General features: G+C 42.6%; 1 protein-coding gene across 1 annotated transcript in view; it reads right to left on the bottom strand.

The window, feature by feature from the left end:
* Positions 1–21188, bottom strand: part of MTHFD1L (methylenetetrahydrofolate dehydrogenase (NADP+ dependent) 1 like) — a 149649-nt gene that overhangs the window by 67350 nt on the left and 61111 nt on the right. The window contains exon 20 of the mRNA XM_087817685.1: positions 16427–16538. Within this exon, the coding sequence (XP_087673811.1) occupies positions 16427–16538 (112 nt within the window). The remainder of the gene's footprint in view (positions 1–16426; positions 16539–21188) is intronic.

Genomic DNA, 21188 nt, shown 5'->3' with positions numbered 1-21188 from the left:
TGTAAGCCGTTTATTTCTGGAATTTTCCATGTAATATAACCAGACCGTGGAGGAATGCAGGTAACCGAAAATGAGGAAAGCGAAACCGTAGGTAAGGGGGGCTCTGGAACGGGGTTGCAACCAGCATGGAGGAGAAAGAATAGGCTGCGTCACACAGTAGGACAAAGCACTACTGTTTCATAAGACGTCTGATTCCGTTTTTACACACACATCCACGTGCACACGCGCAGTTGTGAGATAAAATGTATTTCACGCTCTGAGTTTCAGTCAAAACATCCAGAGTCACTGGCCCAGACCCTACCCCGGCGGATTTCTTATCTAGGAAGGGAGGAGACGAACCTGCTGGTTCTAGTCATGTCGAGGGCTCCCAGTCTCCCACAGGAAGATCGAGTTCACTTCATGATTACTCAGGCTGGGCCCCTCTGCTCGGCAAGGGTGCAGACAGCACAGCAGCTCACAGGAATGACGCCCCTGATCTCAATGCCACATTACTGATATTAGGGTCACAGATGCCTCCTCACTCTCACCGATTCTGTGGATCTATTTTTGGGCATGGAGGCCAGAACTGTTCTGCCTTCCACGGCCCCTTCAGTCTGACAGGGACACTAGAGTAAGACGAGGCCTGCCCACTGGGATGGGGTATTAAAAGGATTCGATTTAACAGAACAAATAAGGATACATAGGAAGTGCCAGTAATTCATATTTACATTTGTAAAAAAAGCTAAGGGTAACAGCCTTGAAAAGGAGAGATGAGCATATCTTTTCTTTGGCTTATCTTCAAAATAAGCTTTTCCTCTTTATAAAATGAATATATTATTAGTGATATATTACTGGGAAGCTTGATGAGAAGAAAACAAATCAGGCACTTTTCACCATTTTCACTGGAATCTGTGTTCCTAGCTAGCTCTCTGCAAGTTGACAAAGGAGTGATGCCCTGGAGATGGTCAAACATATTTTATAAGGAAAAGGTAACAAGGAAACAGGACTAATTCTCATGTCCCCACCACCAACCCATCCTTAAGCCCGGAAGGAACTGAAACCAAAGTTTGGTGTAATTCCCATTTTGTTCGAACAAAGAACCAACCCTCAATTTGCCATCTCTCTCTCCTCTCCTCTTGGTACATCTCCAGTCTGACCTTAATCTAGAAGTGGGTGCAACTTGGGTAAAGCAGTTGATAAAAATATGATTATCTGTATTATACAGGAAAATGCTAAATATATGTTTTACTATTATGTTTGTTATACTGGCAAAAGGTAAGCATTAAAGCAAGGTTTCATGATGTCCATCTGGTTTGCAAATTTCTCAGATGGATTCCTGAAGGGCAGTCATGGGCGGTTCCCACAAAGACAGCATCTCTACCTATATGCTGTATCTTCAACAGAATGTGTAAGGCTCTGAAGACACTCTTGTATCCCGATCTTCTCAATTAACCTAATGTGGAGTGTAGCCCCAAGACATTAACATTTTAAAAATAATATTTTAGGTCATCTCTCCTAAACCCTGCCTGGCTATCTGGCAGATGATGTCGTCAAAAGGAAATAGAGATGGTGGCATTAACTCAAGTCTGTGTCTGGAAAAACCTCTAGAACTATGCCATGCTGATGGTGGATTAGCAACTCACTTTTCTATGTGAAGGAGAGCCAGTAGAATCTGAAAATGTCTTAGCTTCCCCTGCAGCTAGGTATGGCTGTGTGGAAAATGTTAATAAGACATAAGCAGAAGTTTTATATGTGAGTTCGGGGAAGGCTCCTGAGAAGGGAGTATGCATTTCTTCCTCCTTTCTGCCAGCTGGGATTTAGAAGTGATGGCTGGGGCTTGTGCAACCATCCTGGACTCCTAGGCAGCATAGAGCCCTGGTAATTGAGGTGCCATACCAGCCCAGGCTGCCTACCCTGGACATCTTTTATGTGACAGAGAAATAAACTTCTGTTTGCTTTGGTTTTTCCTTCTCTGCATAATAGTAACTCTGGGAATGAAGTCAAGGTTACATTTCTAATTTAGAAAAGACATGCGGTTTGCTCAAAGTTTTGTTGGTGAAGGTGCTGAACTTTTGAAGAATGAAGTGTGGCCGTAATTCTGATAGATTCCTCAAAGCTACGCCATGAAGGTAACTGAGAGTCTGACCACAGCTGCAGACACAAACTGAATCAAGATGGCAGAGACCAGCATGTACATCAGTTTGCAGCAGTACAGAACGTATGTGTAGGACTCCAGGTGTCCTGTCCTGTTCATCGACACATTAAGGTCTGTCCTCACTCTAAATTCTACCTCCTTCGTAAGAGTGTGTGATAAACAAAGAAGTGGTATTGGAGGCTAAAAAAATAAAATAAAAATTCCCATTGTTGTTTTAAATATTTTTAGAACTTTTGTCATTACAGTACTACTTGACCCTAAAAACTAAAAATGATCCACAGTCAACCAAAGCATTTATGCAACTTTATAAAACAAAGAACAAAAGTAGGAGGCTGGGAATCAAAAGGGGCTCAGATCCCTGATGGCTGAAATTCGGAAGGTTTGGTGCTAAACAGTTGAACACTTGAAACAAAACTCATTTATTAGAATGCAACTGAACATCTTAGTTTGGAATAAGGGGTATTTAGAGGGTGAAGAGGCCAGCCTCACTGCCCCTAAAAGCAGGCTACCAGGGGCAACCACTGAGAAATCTCACGGTCTTGTTCATTTCTCCTAGGTCAGTTTGCAGAGAGCAAGTCTTGCCCTGGCTCAGTCAGCCCAATCACTCTGGTCAGCTATTGTCCACGTGTCTACCGTTCACCCCAAGGGAAATGGAAGAGTGTGGGTAGCTATATGCAAACCATCACTCCTGCTAGAAAGTAACCTAAGGCCCCTGACCCACTAAACAGGGCTATTAACATCAGACTTAGGTCTACACAATGTAAAGACTTGACTACATATCTACGATCACTGCCAATCAATGGCTCTAGCCTCCACTGCCTCCTAAATTACAAGCCCAAGTTCCCTTCTTCCCCATCCCCCACCAGGCAAACTAACAAACACATTTGCCACCAAAGAAGTAAGACAGCGCAGGCAGAGCTGCAGTCTCCCAGGCACAGCCCCCAGCTCAGTTGCCTCCCATCTTCTCACAGACAGCAACTCTCGTTAACCTGGTGCTGATCCGGGCCACGCTTTCATACTTCCACGCATGTAAAAGACATAAGTGAAGCAGAGTGTTGTCTCTGTGTGTCCAAAGTGTATTATTAGACTGTGCTTACAATTCCACAACCTCCTTTCTCACGACAGCGCGATCTCACCGCTGGACACGCCCAGAGGTAGTACGGCAGCCTCCTACCTGCTGGTGGATCCCCAGCCAGGGCAGGGAGTCGCACTGAATGAGAGCTCGGCCTCTCCTCCCCCTCACTCACTCTCTTCAGGGATTACCTATCTGATGGGGGAGGGGGGCTGGAAAGAAACACTGGCCTCAGGTGGAGCCTGGTGACAGCAACTCTTTGCATAATCACTCTGGAAGTCCGCAAGGACTGGAAACCACACTGACTCCTCACGCCTCTGGCGCCTGAGAAGGTAACTCCAATCCATCCAATCCATCTTCCCTGCCAGGTCCCTCGCTGAGGCTGACCGACCTTTCCCACCCAGTCCTGCGCTACCAAGGTGCCGCTTAAGCATCCAAGGCCTGCCTCGAACGACATCTCAGGAGAGCCTTACTGGAGCCACTATTTAAAAATGGTCTATCTCCACCAGGAACTGGAAGCGTAACATTTCAGATTATCATTTATTCCTCTCCAAAATGACCTCATGCAACCACGAAATTCATCTCCCCATGTCTTATATTCCAGTAAAACTGCTCCCCCCACATCCGCCAACACATTCCTATCCACATTCATCAGCTCAGTCTGCACTGCGCCCCAGTGTTCTCCCTCCCTCTGCATGCCAAGTTACTTCAGATTTTCACACCTAATTGTAAAAATTTCTAGAATACCAAAAGAAAGAAAGTGGAAGTCATCATGACCCTGCTTCCCACAGCTAAATAAAAGTAATCACTTGATAGACTCCTTTCATAACTTTTCATTGCAAATAGTTATATTACATAATTTTTTAAAAATGAGAAATATAGTTTTTTGCAACTTTGTCTTTTATGTTTCATGAACATCTTTTAAAGGTATCATATAAATCTATCATACCAGTAATACTAAACTTTTTTTTGCCTTTTTTCTTGGAGCTTTAAAGTTTCAATTTTCACATTAAAAATTTAATCTCTATTCTGAATATTTTGTGATACACGACTCTAAAGTTTGTTTTAAAATAGCCAAATGTTTGAACATTAAAAAAAAAAGTCTTTATTGATTTCAGAGAGAGGAAGGGAGAGGAAGAGAGATAGAAACATCAATGATGAGAGTCATTGATTGGCTGCCTCCTGCACGCCCCCCCCCCCCCAGGAGATTGGGTCCACAACCTGGGCATGTGCCCTGACTGGGAATCGAACTGGGATCTCCTGGATCCTAGGTTGAGGTTCAACCGCTGAACCACACTGGCTGTGTAATAGTATAGTATTGAATAGCACAGCATTGTATAGTATGGCACGGTCTGGTAATTTTATAGTCATTTACATGTTAGTTTAACAGAGGAACAATGGTTGCTGAACACATTATTCCCATCCAAAGACATGGTTTGTGTCTCACCATTGATTCAGGTCTTGCTCTGTGTCTTTCAATAAACTTCTGTAGTTTTTTTCTATATGCTCATTTGTTGTTACATTTATTCCTAGGTATTTATAGTCTTGGGGACACATAAAAATAGGATATTTTCCCCATTACAGCATCAGGCTTTATTGCTGATATAAAAGAAAACTATTGACTTTTACATACTTACGTTTTATCCAACTAGCCAACCAAAACTTTTATTACTTTAAGTGTCTTGAGTTTTCTAGTTATACAATCATAGGACACATAAAAAAATGAAAAACCTGTCTCTTCCCTTCCAATATTTATACTTTGTAACTGTTCTTGCTTTATGACACTGGCTAGGTTGCAGAATGACGACGAGTACAGTGCTGACTGCAAGCATTCTCGTGTTCCTGATGCATTACTGTGCCTTTAGGGCCTCACTGGTCAATATGAAGTCGACCAGTAGTTTCTGTTTCACATCCTATTTGAATTCTTCTATTGCAAGAGGCCCTTCTTCATCATTACATTGAGATACCTCTTTCACCCCAAAAGTTACTTTATTCTGCTTTATTTTGAACTGGATACCCAAGTGCTCTGTCATTTATATAATTCTTTTAAACCTCAGGTAGTTTTTATTGATATTATTTGTATCAAAGCACTAATAGTTAAAACAACATTTAAGGTTGAAGCTAGTAAGAGGCTGACAATTTTTTTAAAAATCTTCACTTGAGGACATGCTTTTATTGATTTTAGAGAGGAAAGGAGAGGGAGAGAGAGTGAAACATCAATACATCAGTGGGCTGCCTTCGCACTTGCCCTGACCAGGGAATCAAACCCGCAACCTGTGTCTGCTCTGAGGGGGAACAGAACCCACGAGCTTTCGGTGTACAGGATGACAATACCCCAACCAACTGAGCCACCTGACCAGGGCGAGGCTAAGACTTTTAGACAGCACTGATAATCACTGCTCTTCCCCTGCGCCCTAGAAGATGTAAAAGGTTCACAAAAGGACCTTCTATTCCTTTAGCAATGACCAGCTTCCTAACAGTCCTTGCTCAAAATTCTATTATGTTTTCCTTGTATGAGAACAGCAATAGTATATTTTGGAATTATGAAAACATTGCTGAAAGCTTAAGAACAACATAATCTAATTGCAATTTTCTAAACTCTGGTTTATGTATTAGGTGAGGGTCATCTGACTCTTCAGGCTGATGGTTCTCAGCCACTCTAGGGTAAAATAGCAGTAATACAATGTAAATTTCAAAGTCATTGTGCAATGGCTATTTTCAAAAAAATTTCTCAAAAGTCCTATGCAGCTTATGAATTCTAAGACTCCAGTGTAACCTCTGGATCACATTTTAAAATCATTTTATGTTAACTTTCATACTAATCTCTGCAAGACAATGTTTTGCCAAGGGTGCTATTCTAGCTCCGCGTTTTATGATGGTGAACAGAACTATATTATGAGCACAGTATTACCTAGAATACACATATAAACCTTAAGTAGGGATGGGCCACATGCCTCACTGAAAATAAGTTTGCATTTTGTCAGGTTAGACATTCCCGAAGTTCAAAACGTCTTTCAAAACTTTCTTCAAAATGTTTTACTCTTTTTACTTACTCTTTTTAATAAATTTATTTAATTACTGCTTCAACAAACCATTGGGCAAATATGCCTAAATTCACCATAAAAAGCCTAGTTGAAATTCAGACATGTTTACATTCAGAGACTTGAACGAAGCCAGGGAGTGAACCACGTAGCTACGAGAGAGCTCTGAGTGTGAGAAGAGCGCATGCAGAGCCCTGATGTGGCAGGAGGCCTGACGTTCTCCAAACCAGGTGCTAGGCAGAGGAAGGGAAAGGCAGGGCCGGAGGAGGCGAGATTAGAAGGGTAGGTGGGGGAAGAACTAAGTTTCAGTTTATTCTGAGAGAGACAAAAGAGTGGAGGGATTGAGGAGAGGTGGATGGGATCTGACTTGGGCATCAAAAGGACCTCTCTGGTGGCATCATGGAAACAGACTCTGTGCTCAGGATGGGGCTGGGGGAGGCTGCTACAAAGCTCAGGCAGAGATGGTGGAGCCCTGGACCAGGTGGGGCAGCTGTGACCAAAGTGGTTGGGTCATATCCATTCTGATGGACTGGGGGTGGGGTGTAGATAAAAAAGAGGAGGGGAATGATTTCAAGGCTTTTGATAAAAGCATCCAGAAGGATGAAACTGTCATTAAACTGAGATGGGGAGGCAGGCTGGGCCCTGAGGAAATGGAATCAAAACTATTTAGGGATTTTAAGACCAAGGAGGCCTCTGGATATTTGAGCCTATGGTTAAGGAAAGGTTGTGGCCAGAGGTAGAGAGTGTGGAGATGGCCAGGTGAGTTATGGGCAGAGCGCAGACAGGTGACAGAAAGGACCTGAGGATAAGCCGTGGGGCATTCCAAGGTTTAGAAAAGATAGTGCTTCAACTGAAGAGACTGTGCAAGAAGCAGCACTAGGAGGAGGGGCGAGCAGGCCAGGCTGATGTTTAGAAAGTGCTTTAAGGAATAGGAGGGGAGATGCAGCCCTGTCAGATGTAAAGGTAAGAACTGACCATCAGCACTGGAGGGCATAATACCCAAACAAAAGAATGACACCACAGTGAAGACCACAGGAGATAGTGGGGGTGGGGAGGTGAAGAGCAGAAAAGGGCGGAAAGTTTTAAGATTGAGTCTTTTCAGAAAATCGAGGTCTAGTCAGCACACTGTCTTCTACACAAGAGTGCTCAAGATCAAACTGAGGAACTCATCTCAGCAGGATTATAACTTCCTTTAGAAAGAAACACACACAGAAGCATGGAAGCATTAGAACAAAGTGAATTATCGTTGTATGGAGATACTGGAAGTGACTTGAATGTTTCTCTTTACTTTTGAAGATTTTCTGATTCTTTTGTAAGGATGAGAGACTGACTTTAACAAAGGGAAGTTATTTTTGAACTTGTTTTATGTTACGCATGTGCAGGATGTTACCAGCATGTTTGAATTTTTCCTGGGTGAAACTCTGGCACCAGTGCACCAGGAGATAAGAGCAAGAATGGTCGCTCGTCATAGCATTTATTGTTTATAACACAGCAACTGGAAACAACCTAAACATCTGTTGACAAGAGAATGTACACATAAATGGTGGTATAGTCATAGCTTCCAGGCACAACTACTTGGATGAATCTTAGAAACCTAATACTAAACAAAAAGGGCAGGTTAAAGAAAACACAATACCACTTATTTTTGTAAATTCTAAACATTTTTTTCCTGATATTTCATTAGTGAGAAAATAAGACTTACATTAAAAGCTGTTTGTGTTTTTCTGCACAATGTGTTTGGCACAGTAAATACATCAGAACACATCACAGACAGGCCAGCTTTAGGTCTCAGGATCCCTCGAGAGAACTAGTTGGGATTTAAGGGTTACATTATAATGCAAATTAATTTAGTTTAGGTTGTTTTTTTTGTAAATGAAAGTCTTCGACTTGGACTCTTGATATTCTGACTTAAGACAGGTTGTAAATGCAACCAAAGCCAATAGATTTATAAAAGCTGCCCAATTAAGTTCTGCATTATTTACTAGCATTTTCATGAAAGCAAATAAACTTAAAGTATAATCAGATGATACAGTAAATGGACTCTATACATTTTTGGCTAAAAGTAGCACAGACTAAATGACTTGGCTATTCCATTTTTTTAAATCATGAAAAGATTTAAATCATGTCTTTTTCCCCTTGGCAGTGATGGTCTTTTCCAAATAAGGAGCCAAATTCCCTAATGTTTTGGTTAGCAACCCTTTTGGCACCAAGAGTACATTTGAGATGTTAAATATGCCAGTTGAATTTAAGACCATATGTTTTCTATTTTAATGTTCAATGCAAAGATTCTCTGCATTGTTTCTTGACAATTGTCACGTATAAGGTCCTTCTACTTTTTTGGGTTCCAGGGTAGCTCCAGGAGAGAGAAATGCTCTGAAAGATATCATGTATCAGAGAATTTGCTAGGTTCCAGCCTATCCTGCTTTCTCCCTGGTAACTATGCAGAGCATTTTAAACAGGGCTTTCTAGAAGGACTCCCTAACACAAACGAGGGTGTTTGAAGTACTGAGATTCCCCTCAAGTCCCTCAAGCCCCTCTCTGGATAATGTCCTTTGTAAGAGAAGAGATACAGGCAGTAGTGTTTGCCATTGTCAGAACTCTAGTTGCTCAGAACAACATGAGCAGGAAGAGTCGATATGTTCACGTCTCCAGAATGACCAGGTACCCTGCTGGGTGAAGCTACGCAGCAGCAGATGAAGAATCAGGGAGAGGTGATGTTCAGAACCCCTTCTAGAAGGAGGGCTCTAATCTCTGTAGCTGGTAAGTGGAGCTGGAGGCTCCTCTTTCTTGGGGAGGCAGAGCAGAGGGTCCCCTGACGTTGCCAGGATGAATGGATTTAAAAGGAGTCCCAGAAGCAGGTCCTAGCAGTAAATAGCTGACCAACACCTGCACTGGCCTTGACCATTCTGGGGCACAAGAAGAGTGGGCCAAAGTTCCCGAATGATTTAGATTTACTGAGGCTCCTTGGCGCCCCTTTTTTAGAGATGGGGCTGGCCACCACCTCTGAATCACCGAGGAAGAAAATTTCACAAATTGGGTGAATTAAGGAAAAGAGTAACCAAAAAGAAACATAAGTCGAGATGATTAACGACCTAAATGTATGCGCCAGCATTTTACAACCTATTATAGATTAATTTTTATGAGTCCAAAAGATGAAATCATGAAAAAAAAAAAAGGCTGGAAAAAGAAAAGGTATGATGAACATGTTTTTATTAAAAGATAAGCCACACATGGAAGAAGATATGTGTAACACACAGTGATAAAGTATTTCTATTCAGAATCTATAAAAAAAAAGCTATAAATTCATAAGAAAAAGATAAACAACCCCCTAAAAATAGGCAATTCACAAATGCTCTGAAATGTCTATACATACACTTACATCCACAACTATAATGAAATACCATTTCACTACCATCAGACTGGCAAGACTTTGAAGATCTAATATAAGTGTGGAAAAGAAGGGGGAGAAATCAGAAATCTCATACATAACTGGTGGTAACAGAAACTGGAACTCTGAAGAACACTCTGGCTCTATCTATTAAGTCGACCTGGAACATACTTATAGCCCCCCAAATCTCACTCCCCGGTATAGACCCTAGAAAACATTTTGTACATATTCCCAGAGACACAGACAAGAACATTCCCTGTAGCACTGTTTGTAAGACCACAACTCTGGAAGGAATGGAAATGCCCTTTGACAGAAAATGCCCGAACACGTGCCACATGCATGCAAAGCAAGACGATTCTGCAGGTGAAAATGAGGCTTCTCTGGTCCCAGCTACTTGGATACATGCAAAAATGTAACACTGAACAAAAATAGAAAGTTACAGAGCAGGGGTTGGCAAACGATGGCCTGCAGATTTAAACATTTTTTTTCAAACATTTTTTTAATGTTTAAAAACAAATCAGAAGAACATTTCATCACATGTGAAAACTATATGAAATTCAAATGTCAGAGCCCATAAATAAGATTTTTGGAACACGGTCCCCTTGTTCGTGCATGTTTGATCTATGCTTTATCTAGGCTTTGGCAGTGGAATTTCTGTGCAGAGACGCCGTGACTCATAGAACCGAAAAAATTTACTATTTTACCCTTTACAGAAAAAGTTTGCTGACCCTGCTCTAGCACAATGCTGAGAGTAACATTTACTAACATATAAAATGGTAAAGCATATTAAAAATACTACAGAAACACATCACATATCTGTGGTTCCCAAGTTTATGTATGGAGGCGCCCTTGGGCCCTCTGAGCAGCCAGGGGATGTGTTAAATTTTGGAGGGATACTCGGCACCACTTGGCATCTGGTGGACAATGCCAGTCTCACTGGTTTGAGGCAGTTCACCGTTTCGACATCACTGCTCTGCCTGCCTTTCAGCGACCTCATGTATTTGTGAAACTACAGTTTTGGTGGTTGCTGCAGTAAAAAGCAAGGACTGTGTGAAACCAACGTGGAACAGGAAACAAGGTTCGACCTGTCGACTAGTTCTAGGATTGAGCAGCTGCTCAGTGCCCATCAAAAACACACATCTCATTAGTAAGTTGTGGTGGCTATTGAAGGATAAAATCTTATTTTTTCTTTCAATTTAAATGTACCCTTTGTTCAGACAGCTACTGAGCTGTTAGGACATGAACACCCATGGAACGGTTTGGACCTACCTCCTTAATGATTGGAAGTTCTAGGTATTTCTTTGGGCCTGGGGAGCTGTGAGAAATTGCTGAGAGGCTAGTGTCATGATCAGAGAAGGTTTAAGCATGTGCTGTAGATCTTTCGTGGAGGCAGACGTATGTGCTAAAAGTATAAAAGGAGGTTCAGAAGTGATACCCCTTCCCCAGATCAGGACAGCGGCTTTGAGAGCAGCAGAAAAGGGAGTGAGGTCAGGGAGGGATTCAGGGAATTTTAACCCTGTCTCTCATGTTTTATTAAAAAACATACACACAAAAAAACCCCTAAAGCACACAGCTGAGTGGTGGGAACATGGGTGTTTATTATATTAATCTGTGTACTTTCCAGAATACTGTATACTCAGAATATTTCACCTTTTTGGGGGGAACTGGGAGGGCTGAAGACCAGCTGATGAAAGAAAAGAGGGCTCTGTTCTACAACAAAAGCAGAGGAAGAGGAAGGTGAGGCGGAAGCAAGGCCGGCAGGGACAGTGAGGTGACAATGAGATCGGGCCCCAAACTGCATAGAGAAACTGGAACCCCTGGGACAGAGAAAACAACCCCTTACTAGGCTTTCCTCAACACAGAGCTTAAACAACGCTATTGGTGGTTTGTCGTTTCCTGAAGGTGAGCACAGGACCTTCAGCCAGGGTCTCCAACAATTCTGCACTTCTCAACCTTGATGTAATTACACATATAAATCAGTGGAGAAAAAGAATCAGGGGTATTAACAAAGATGGAGTGTGGGGTGAGACCAGCATTTCTAAGTAATATAAACAGAGTGAGGTGGGGGTGGGGGGAATTAAAGCTTCAAAAGCTGGACAGTCACTTGACACTGATTTTTTTAAAGGGTGGATGAAGTTATAGGAATGTTTAGTTTGGTTCTCTCCTACCAAAATAGAGGAATATATAAGATTTCATAGCAATAAAAATGGAAACAGAGGACAGGCCAGTAACTGGAGGTAACCATCAGCCCTGGGTCCCGAAGCCCAGGTAGAAAGATTTAAAGCTGTTTTGAGAAAGGACTCGGGGTGAGGGGAGCAGTGGAGACAGTAGTCAGCATGAGAATAGCCTTTGTTAGCAATATATCAGGGGAAAAGATCTTTTAAAGTAGTAAGAACAAAAACAAAGCATTCCACCACTGTTGGCATATGCTACTATATATCAGTGCATTGTAATTACATTGGTACAGTTTTTAAAAGTGACCATCTGCTCTAGACAGCTCACCTGAAATGAATTATTTTTTAATGGGAATGGCTGGGAACCAGAGAGAGAGAGATGAGAAATCAGTGTAGGCAGAAGAGCCAAATGATCATCAGCACAGGTTTGGTGAGAGGAGCCCTGAGGGCGCATCCCCACCACTCAGGCTGAGTGATGTGTATCACTACCTAAGCTTCAGCTGTATCACCTGGAAGCTGGGTGGGGGATGGGGCTGGGGGGATCAACGCCCACCCCCCAGAACTGTTGAAGGGTTATGTGAGAAAGTCCGTGTGGCTTTAGCACAGGCTTAAAGCTCAGGAACTGCTCAGAGAACTGGAGCATTTATCATGGAAATATTAACAAGGTGTTGCTAACGCTGAAATGTTTGGGGCCGAGCCCAGTGCATGATTTCATTGGGGAGGGGTCTAATCTTTCTCTACTGCCATCTCGTCTGTTGGTGCTCAGGTACCCAAGCAGCCCCAGGGAAACCCAGCCTGGGTCTGTGTAATTGTCCAGACAGAAAGGAGAAGACTCAATCAGGTAACTTCTTGCCATGCACTTTGGAAGAGAGTGCTCAATGTCGAATGTGGATGGAGGACTGAAAGGCACCCTGTCTTCACATGGATCGCCATCAAGGGTAAGGTTAAGCAGCATCCCACACCCATCAGGCCATGGGATGTAGACCTGGTCCTTTATCTTTTTTGATTCATGAATGCCTTTTGAGAATCTAATGAGAATTGTGGAGCTTTTCTCTGGTTTTTAAGAAAACTATATATACTCATATAATCATGCATTTAGTTATGGGGGAGTGGGGTGGTGGCTGGTGATCGTCGGTTAAGAAACCCTTGGCTATAAAAATGCAGGCTGCGTTCCAGAGGGAAGGCAAGGTACTCATTCAAAACTGGAATCAAAACCAAATTAAGAGAATAGAAAATAAATTTTAAAAATGAAGGTTCATGTGTAGGTTTGAAGTCCCTACAAATACTTTAAATATGAGATAAGTTTTAAAAACCTAGGCACTCAATGTTGTTATTCTTTTCTTTCTTTATTTTCTTAAAAATAACACGATTGGGGTTTGATGCCAAAGCAAGGGTTTGCTTTGACAGCAGTAAATGGAGTGAGTGGATTCCCCAGAGGACTGTTGACTGAAGAAGTAGAAACAGAAATCCAGTGACCACAGCACTCTCCCTAGATTCTCATGAACTGTTTTGCTCTAGTCTGACAAATTTCTGCAATTAATTAAATAAACTTTACTCTGTTTTAAATCTAAATGGAATACTGAGGCCATTATCTTGGAGTAATTATTGCAGAGTAGACAAATAATTCCTTATGTGTGTTGGGATGTAACAAAACACTGGATTAAGCCAGCAATATGGAGACAATTCTATCTAGGAGATGTATATCATCTCTTAAGGTTCTTAGTCGATATGGACCATGGTCTCCTAAGTGCATCGGACACCCCAGTTTGAGATTCTGCTTATAGGCTTGTCTCTTGCTCCCCACTGTAAATTGCTGTGGGCTGGGAAACGTGTCTTCATCGTCTTTGATTCCCAGTTCCTACCATGTATTACTTGACATACAGCAGAAACTCAATAAATATGTCTTGAGGCAAATTATTTCAAAGACCTAAATATATTTTCAGTTACTTCTTTTCTGGAAATTACAGAGAAGTGAAATTCCTAGATCATTTTCTCTTTTTTAAGTTTTACCCAGAAATTCTGTCAGATTGCTCTTCTGTGAACTATCTTCTCAAATCTTCTGCCTGTTTTCTATTGGATTATTTGTTTTTTTCTTATCAATCTGTAGTCCCTTGTGGTTTATATCATATTCCAAGTGCTGTTCATTTGTCTATTATCCTTGTAAATTATTTCTTCCAATCTGTCACTTGCTTTTTAACCTTGTATCTTTCATCACACATAATTTATTTTTTTAATATAACCCAAATTATCAATCTTTTTGTTTTGGGTTTGAGCTTTTTATATCTTAAGAGAGATGGTCTCGTATAAACAATGACTGTTCTGAGGGCATACATTCCTCCTCAGGCTTCTGACAAACATATGTCTCTGCATTTAACTTCTGTAGAAGGATGCTAACATGGTGCTCTTTGGGTTTCATTTTCTTTCTTTTTTTTAATATATATTTATTGACTTCAGAGAGAGGAAGGGAGAGGGAGAGAGAGAGAGATAGAAGCATCAATGATGAGAGAGTCACTGATTGGCTTTAGCCCCCAACCCGGGCATGTGCCCTGATTGGGAATCGAACCCCGATCTCCTGGATCCTAGGTCGATGCTCAACTGCTAAGCCACACCTGGCCAGGCTCACTTTCTTTTTGAGGCTCCAAAATGGTGTCACTTGCTTATTGGCAAAGAAATTGTTTGAAAATAGATTTCTGCATCTGTTAGCCCAACAGCCACCTTGAGGTTTCAAAGGGCTGACAATGTCAGGAGCCAGGAAAGAACATCTTCAAAGGAAACTGTCCACACAACGGGTCCCACTTCCCACATCCCAGTGGGAAGGATGTGATGCTTCGCCCCCATGCTGGAGCTAGTGAGGAAGGCTTTAGACTTAGAGGAATGACTGGAGAGGCTCAGTGGTGTCTCTGCCTTAGGGGGACACAGTAGTGGACTGGGGTATAAGGAGAAGTTTACAGGCGGAAACAGCCCTGTGAGAGGCACGGCTGCACTCCCAGCAAAGTTAAGTCAGAAGTCAAAGGTACGCGGGGCCTAGAGACCAGGTGGGGAAGCAGCAGGATTGTACACAAGGAGGGCTTCTGCCAAGTGAGGGACCTTGGCTGGAAGAGGGTGGCTTGTCCAAGGTCATACGGAGAGCAGTATGTATGTTCTGCATACACCAGCAGCATATGCCTCTGAAGATGCTTTGCCACGGTAACACATCTTCCATAAATACTAACTGACAGTGAGGACAGCACAGAGGCAGGGCGCTCTGTCAGTATAGGATGGAGTGCTTTCTCCTAGAAGCTCTTTTGTTTGTGGAGAGAATGCATTAGAACCACTTCACAGAAGAGGCAGCTTTCCAGTGCCTGCTTTCACCCAGCCCCTGAGTCCTTTAGATCTATAGTTATGCCTCGATCAATGGAACAAACCCACTTAGACAGCACATCTAGCCACTCTCAGAGTGGACCTGAAGCCAAGTACGAGCATGCTGTCTAGCACAGGCCTCTGAGGAATGAGCTATATAAGTCCTTGTCAGCTCCTGACTGTGTGTCTGTAAGGAATTCCTGACGCAGTCTCAATAGTCCTGAATGGGCTTGATAGTGGTTGATGGTAAAAAGTGCACAGCTAAGTTCTTTTGTCCAGCAGAACCCTTCCCAATAAAATAACTCACTTCTGAGTTTGACACAGGGCAGATGACTGGTGTGAAAGAAGCCACTGCTGGACTCGGTGATTACAGGCACTCAGGTGGTAAATGGAAATTATCCGTCAGCCTGTGAAAACCTGCCAGTGCAAAATCGCCCAGGGTCAAAGTAAGGTGTCACTCCATGAATCCTTGCTTGTTTGTCTATCTTCTGTTTTGTCACAGCATTAATGTCATGGGTGGGATCTGGCACTGACTATGCCAACTCTATGGCAGCTGCCCCCTTCTGGCTGGAATATCCAACAAAAGCCAAAGAGAAACAGGCACCACAAAGGAGAGCGTGACAGCAGCAAAAATTTGAAGTTCAACGAATTAAAATTTCCAAGTGTATTGGCTGGGACTCTTCCTTCCATGAGGCCACCAAATACACACTCAGATTCTATGGAATTTTTAGTTGTTAACAGTAGTATTACTGCCAATAATGGCTAACACGGAAAGAGAACTTTCTCCTGTTAAATGATATACAACATTAGACAGGATGCTCCACGAGGGCAGAGGCTGTTTGTTTTGCTCACCACTGTAGTCCCAGCTCTAAGTCACATGCCTTATAAATGGTAGATTCTCAGTATTTGCTGAATGAATAATCTCATTTAGTTTCCACAATAACTCTATAAGGTTTGATACAATATTGTTATCACCATTTTACAGATGAGAAAACTGAGGTTCAGAGGTCATTACAATGTGCCTGAGGTTTCTCAGCCACCAAGTATTAGAGCTTACACTCAAGCCTATAAGCACCTGACATCAGAATCTATGGTTCAGCCACAGTATCATTTCACTAGTGGAGGCCATGCTACAGGGCTTTTCTAACACTGAAACCATCTACGAAAGGTGGGTTAAAAAGAATACACTCCAAGTCAGTGTGGCTACCACTCCACTCCAGTAGTCGTCTTTCAAATTTTTTCAATATCCTACAACTACATTGAAAAGAAATGACTTACCTACAAATCCTTCTTTACCCACTAGTTTCAGGGCAATTTTATCAGCCAATACTGAAGAGTTGCCATGGGCGATGTTAGCAAAGGGGCCAGCATGCACAAATACAGGCGTCCCCTATGGAAGTAGAACAACAAATTAAAACTCCTAAAGACAAATGGAAGGTTAATTTGGGGCAAACAAGGTGGGCCAGACTGCTGGGTATTGGCTTTTATTAATACTGCAAATTTAATGCACAAATTTTCACGAAGGAAGTTAAAACACCCTGACTCTTTCAAAGGTCCGAGTTCCTTATGTATTCCAGAACACTGTTATTCTACACTAAGTGCTGAATCAAGGAGAAAAAGCAGTAAGAATCAGTTATTTTCTACGATAATTTTGATAAGCCAATGTCTTAGCTGCCTCAGTGACCATGAACTAAACGCCTTATCTTATTTCACATTACTTTGCATTATATTTTTCTTAAAAATGGAATTACTCCCTGATGGTCTAAGAGGCTTATATAATTTTTTTCTCATTAAGAAACTAATCAGTTCAAGAAAAATCTAAAGCAAGCATAAAAATCAATTCAATTCAAGGCAGGCCAACCACATAAGAATACTGTATTGCAAATATTAAGTTTTTATGTTCACAATAACAAGCTTGTTATTCTGATTTTTAAAAATTTTGTTTTAAGACTTTCTCACTGTTTGTCCTACATGTTAAAAATCTGATAATCATTATATCTTAATTCATTGAACAAAAGTCTGTCCATAGATTTATTTTTAATGCCTTTTCTATACTTTTTCTTAGTGAAAGAGAACAGACCATAGCCCAACCTAAAAGAACTTATACACATGCATTTAAGGTCTAGGGTTTTACTCAGAGCCCAGGGGGCCATCGGGGTGTGAGCACACGAAGCCTGAGCTCCGCCTGTGAAAATGCAGGCTGCCCTCTCACCGATGTGGGGAACACCAGGAACGGTGTGCGGAGACAGGGGCTGCAAGCCACAGAAAATGCCCACAACGAGCTGCTGCTGACCATGCTTCTAAGCTGAGAAAGCTGAACACATGCAGGAAGAAAGGAAGCGAGAGAAATATCAGCCCTCAGAATGAAAAGGCAGCTTATCAAAGCCACTCCGCCAGCCCTCTACTTCCTTCTCTTCCAAAGTCCTCAAGAGGGACAGCAACATGGTCCCAAGAAGGTCATGCACGTGTGTGTGGAAGTAAAGCTGGGACTATGAAACCCAAACACATGTTTATGGATGTGTATACGTGGAGGTTCAGTGTCTAGGTTTACCGGTTCATCTATGTCTGATTTCTCACTTCTATCCAGATAAACCTTTCAAGTGTTCTGAAGAAAATACTGTTTAAAAGACAGTCTCCCATAGACGCATGGAACAGGCTGATGAATCTCAGAGGGAAGGCAGGGGTGGGTGGGGAGGGATTAATTTAAGAACTTATATACATATATGCATAACCTGTGGACAGACAATAGTGTGGTGAAAGCCTGAGGGGAGGGGTGCAGGGTGGAGGGGATTCATAGGGGGAAAAAGGGGGACATTTATAATACTTTCAACAATAAAGATAAATTAAAAAAATAAATAAATAAAATAGAAAAAATAAAAATAAAAGACAGTCTCCATCACCTCCTGACCTTGCCATTCCCAGCACGTGGCTGTCTGAGGAAGCTAGCGGAGCTGGTAAAAGTTTCTTGAGGACAGATTGCAGGCTCCGACCCTGGGAGGGCAGCTGCCTTCACTCCTTTATACACTGCAACCCTGACCGTGGCCATCTGTCTGCAAAGCACCGGGCACTGGTCTCCAAGGAGAACCGGTGATAGGCAGGGTGTGGCTGGGTCAGCATAAACAATCACTATTCCTGATATAACCGCTCAAAGGATTAGATCAGCAGCATTTTAATTTTCACTTAAAGCTGAAGGCCACACAGTGTGTTAATCTTTAAAGCAGCATTGGAGCCCTGGTTCTGGATCTCCTAGTACGGAGTTGAATGGAAAAATGTGTACATTAGACATTTAAACAGACACGTATGCTCACACACTCAAATGGTGCCTGCAGCTATACGATACAGTACACAGTCAAAAGCTCTGTCTGAAAATTCCATGACTAATCCAAAGATATAAAACTATCCATCATGAGTTTGGTATTTTACTTTATATACAGAACACTTAGGAAAGTAATACAGGAACCATCTTGGTTTCTCATGAGGACAAAGCCATATATATTCTGCATAATGGGCTTTTCAAACATTTCATGAGATTAACAATTCAATGACTCACTTGCTTGCCAGAGCCTTTTAAAAGAGCTTTTCCAAAAGAACTTTCTGCAAAGCTGGAAATATTCTATATCTGCACCATCCAATACACGAGGCTACTTAAAATGAAGCTAGTAAAATTTTTAAAAGATATATAAGTAGAAATGTAGCTGGTATGACTACAGAACTGAATTCCATTGCTCCACTTCAGCAGGCCAGAGGTAAGGTCTCCAGTAAACACCCGAGAACTCTAAGCAGGAGGGCAAAGGAACTGGTTTCAGTTTTAGAGCTGAGTGGAGGAAGGTGTTGAAAGAAAGTGTGGAAAAAGTGACACCAGCTGGAGGCTGCAGTGGTGGGGTAGGTGGGCATGTGAGTCTGAGGCCAGGAGGAGGCAGGTTGGGGGAGGGGAGAGGGGCCTCGGGGACTGATCTCTAGGTTTTTGGCTTGAGCTGACTGGGTTTGGGGAAGGAGTACACTGGGAGGAAGTAGGAGGTGGTTGGGAATCAAAGATCTTATTTATGGAGTTTGAAATGCCTTTTACCCACCCAAGTGGCTCTTGGAAACTGTACCTCCAAGTCTGAAATCCTGAGGTCAGGAGATTCAGAAGCAGGGTTTGGGGGTTGAGTGGCTGATAGTGGGAGAGAGCATAGTTGGAGGAGTGAGGGCTCAGGCCCTCAGACATTTAGGGGCTGAGCCAAGAAGCCAGCAAAGGAGGTCCAGAAGAGGGAGAGGTCACAGAAGCCAGGAGAAGCAAGGGCTCCTGAAGGAAGAAACATTAGCTGTGTCAGACCGCTGAGAGATCATGTAGGTAAGGAAAGAGAAACAAAGGCTCGGTCACATGGAGGGACAGCTGACCTTGACAGGAGGGAAACTGAGGTCAGGCTAAAGTCACCGAGGTGAGTGAAGTGACAAAGTAGACTCCAGTTACAGACAGTAATGTCTGACTGGGAGGTGAGCAGAGATATAGAGCAGCAGCTGGATGGGGACACGGGGTCACAGGAGGCTTTGGGAAGCGTTTTGTTTTAAGATAGCTCACACTAGAACCTGTGTGCACACTAATGGAATGACGGGAGAGGAAGGAACTCAAGCTGCAGGAGCCAGAGGCCTGACTAAGTGGTGCTTCTGCTCTCCCCAGCCTGGCTCAGGGGATGGCTTCACGATGCACCCTCACGGGACCTTCTAGCTCTCTCTGGTGCCACCATTTCTATACCGGGATTCTTGCTCTCTGCTGGGGCCCTTTGATTGTACAGCACATTCCTGCCAAGGGTCTCTGCACTAAATGCTACCCCCTGCCTGGGGAGCTCTCCTCTAGATACACACTCAGCTCACTCTCCTGTTTACTCACATCCCTGTTTAGGTGTCACCTCGCCAGACACCATATCACACCCACATCACTCTCTGTCCCTTCTTATTTTTCTTCTTCAGTCCTGGCCACCAGATTTATTTCTCTATGGTCTAGCTCTCCCACGAGAGAGCCAGCGCCAAGAGCGCAGGGGCTTTGGTGTTCACTGCCGCGGCCAAACACCTACCTAAAGGCCTGCCCGTGATATGTGTTCAGTAAATACTAAATCTCCACAGTAACCCTGTTAGGTTAGTCAGTGGGGCTCTCACCATTTTATGAGAGAAAAGGGGGATGAGATTATTAAAATACTTCCCAAGGTCACAGTTAGTAAATGGCAGAGTGAACACAAACTCAGCTTTGTATCAGCTGAATAAATGAATAAATGGATGGATATTCTGCTTGTCTTTCTGCCTTCCGGCTACCTCCACTTCCCTTTGTCCCATGACAACTTGAAGACAAACAGAGGTTTGCACCACTGACTGTATGCATTTCCTCCCAGCTCCACTGTTCAGTGACATCTGTAAGGGAGCCAGAAATTGTCCATGGCAGAAACATTTACACCATGGAAACTGGAAAGTGCTACAAACCAGGCATTTTCACCCCAGAGAGCTGGCTGTTAAAACACTTACCAGTATACCACTATCTCCCAGACCCCCTCCCACACCCTCCCACTTGTCTCTTTGTCAACCAGACTCAGATACTGCCTTCTTGTCAGCACCCAAGTCCTGGGCTCTCATTAGCTAGGAGGAGGGAATCAGACAATTACTACATCACATGAGCAAGACAACTGACTAAAAACTTGGATGATAACAGATATTTTGATGAGAAAATTTAAGTTCAAGACAAGAGCAGAAAAGTCATATACAAAAACAACATTTTCATAAAAGTATGGTACAGCATACTCCCCTGGAAAACATTTCTTAGCATTTACTATGTGTTTTGTTTGGGAAAAACAAAAATAAAAAATCTCAAGACCTAATTATTTTTTTTTACTAAGTAAAAAAAAGGCAAAAGAGAAAATATGTAAACATGGCTACATGACTTACTGAGATATCAGGCAGATGTTGAGTTTCTAAATTTCTACTCTGGTCAATTATACTACATTAGCCAAGATATGAATTATGTTAAAGAATCTATAAATACACTTTTAATTTTTTTGAATGACCAAGTTCT

Source organism: Miniopterus natalensis, chromosome 5 (genome assembly GCF_054644295.1).
Source record: "Miniopterus natalensis isolate mMinNat1 chromosome 5, mMinNat1.hap1, whole genome shotgun sequence".
In the NCBI taxonomy this organism is placed as follows: Eukaryota; Metazoa; Chordata; class Mammalia; order Chiroptera; family Miniopteridae; genus Miniopterus; species Miniopterus natalensis.
This window is presented reverse-complemented; position numbering and strand designations above follow the sequence as displayed.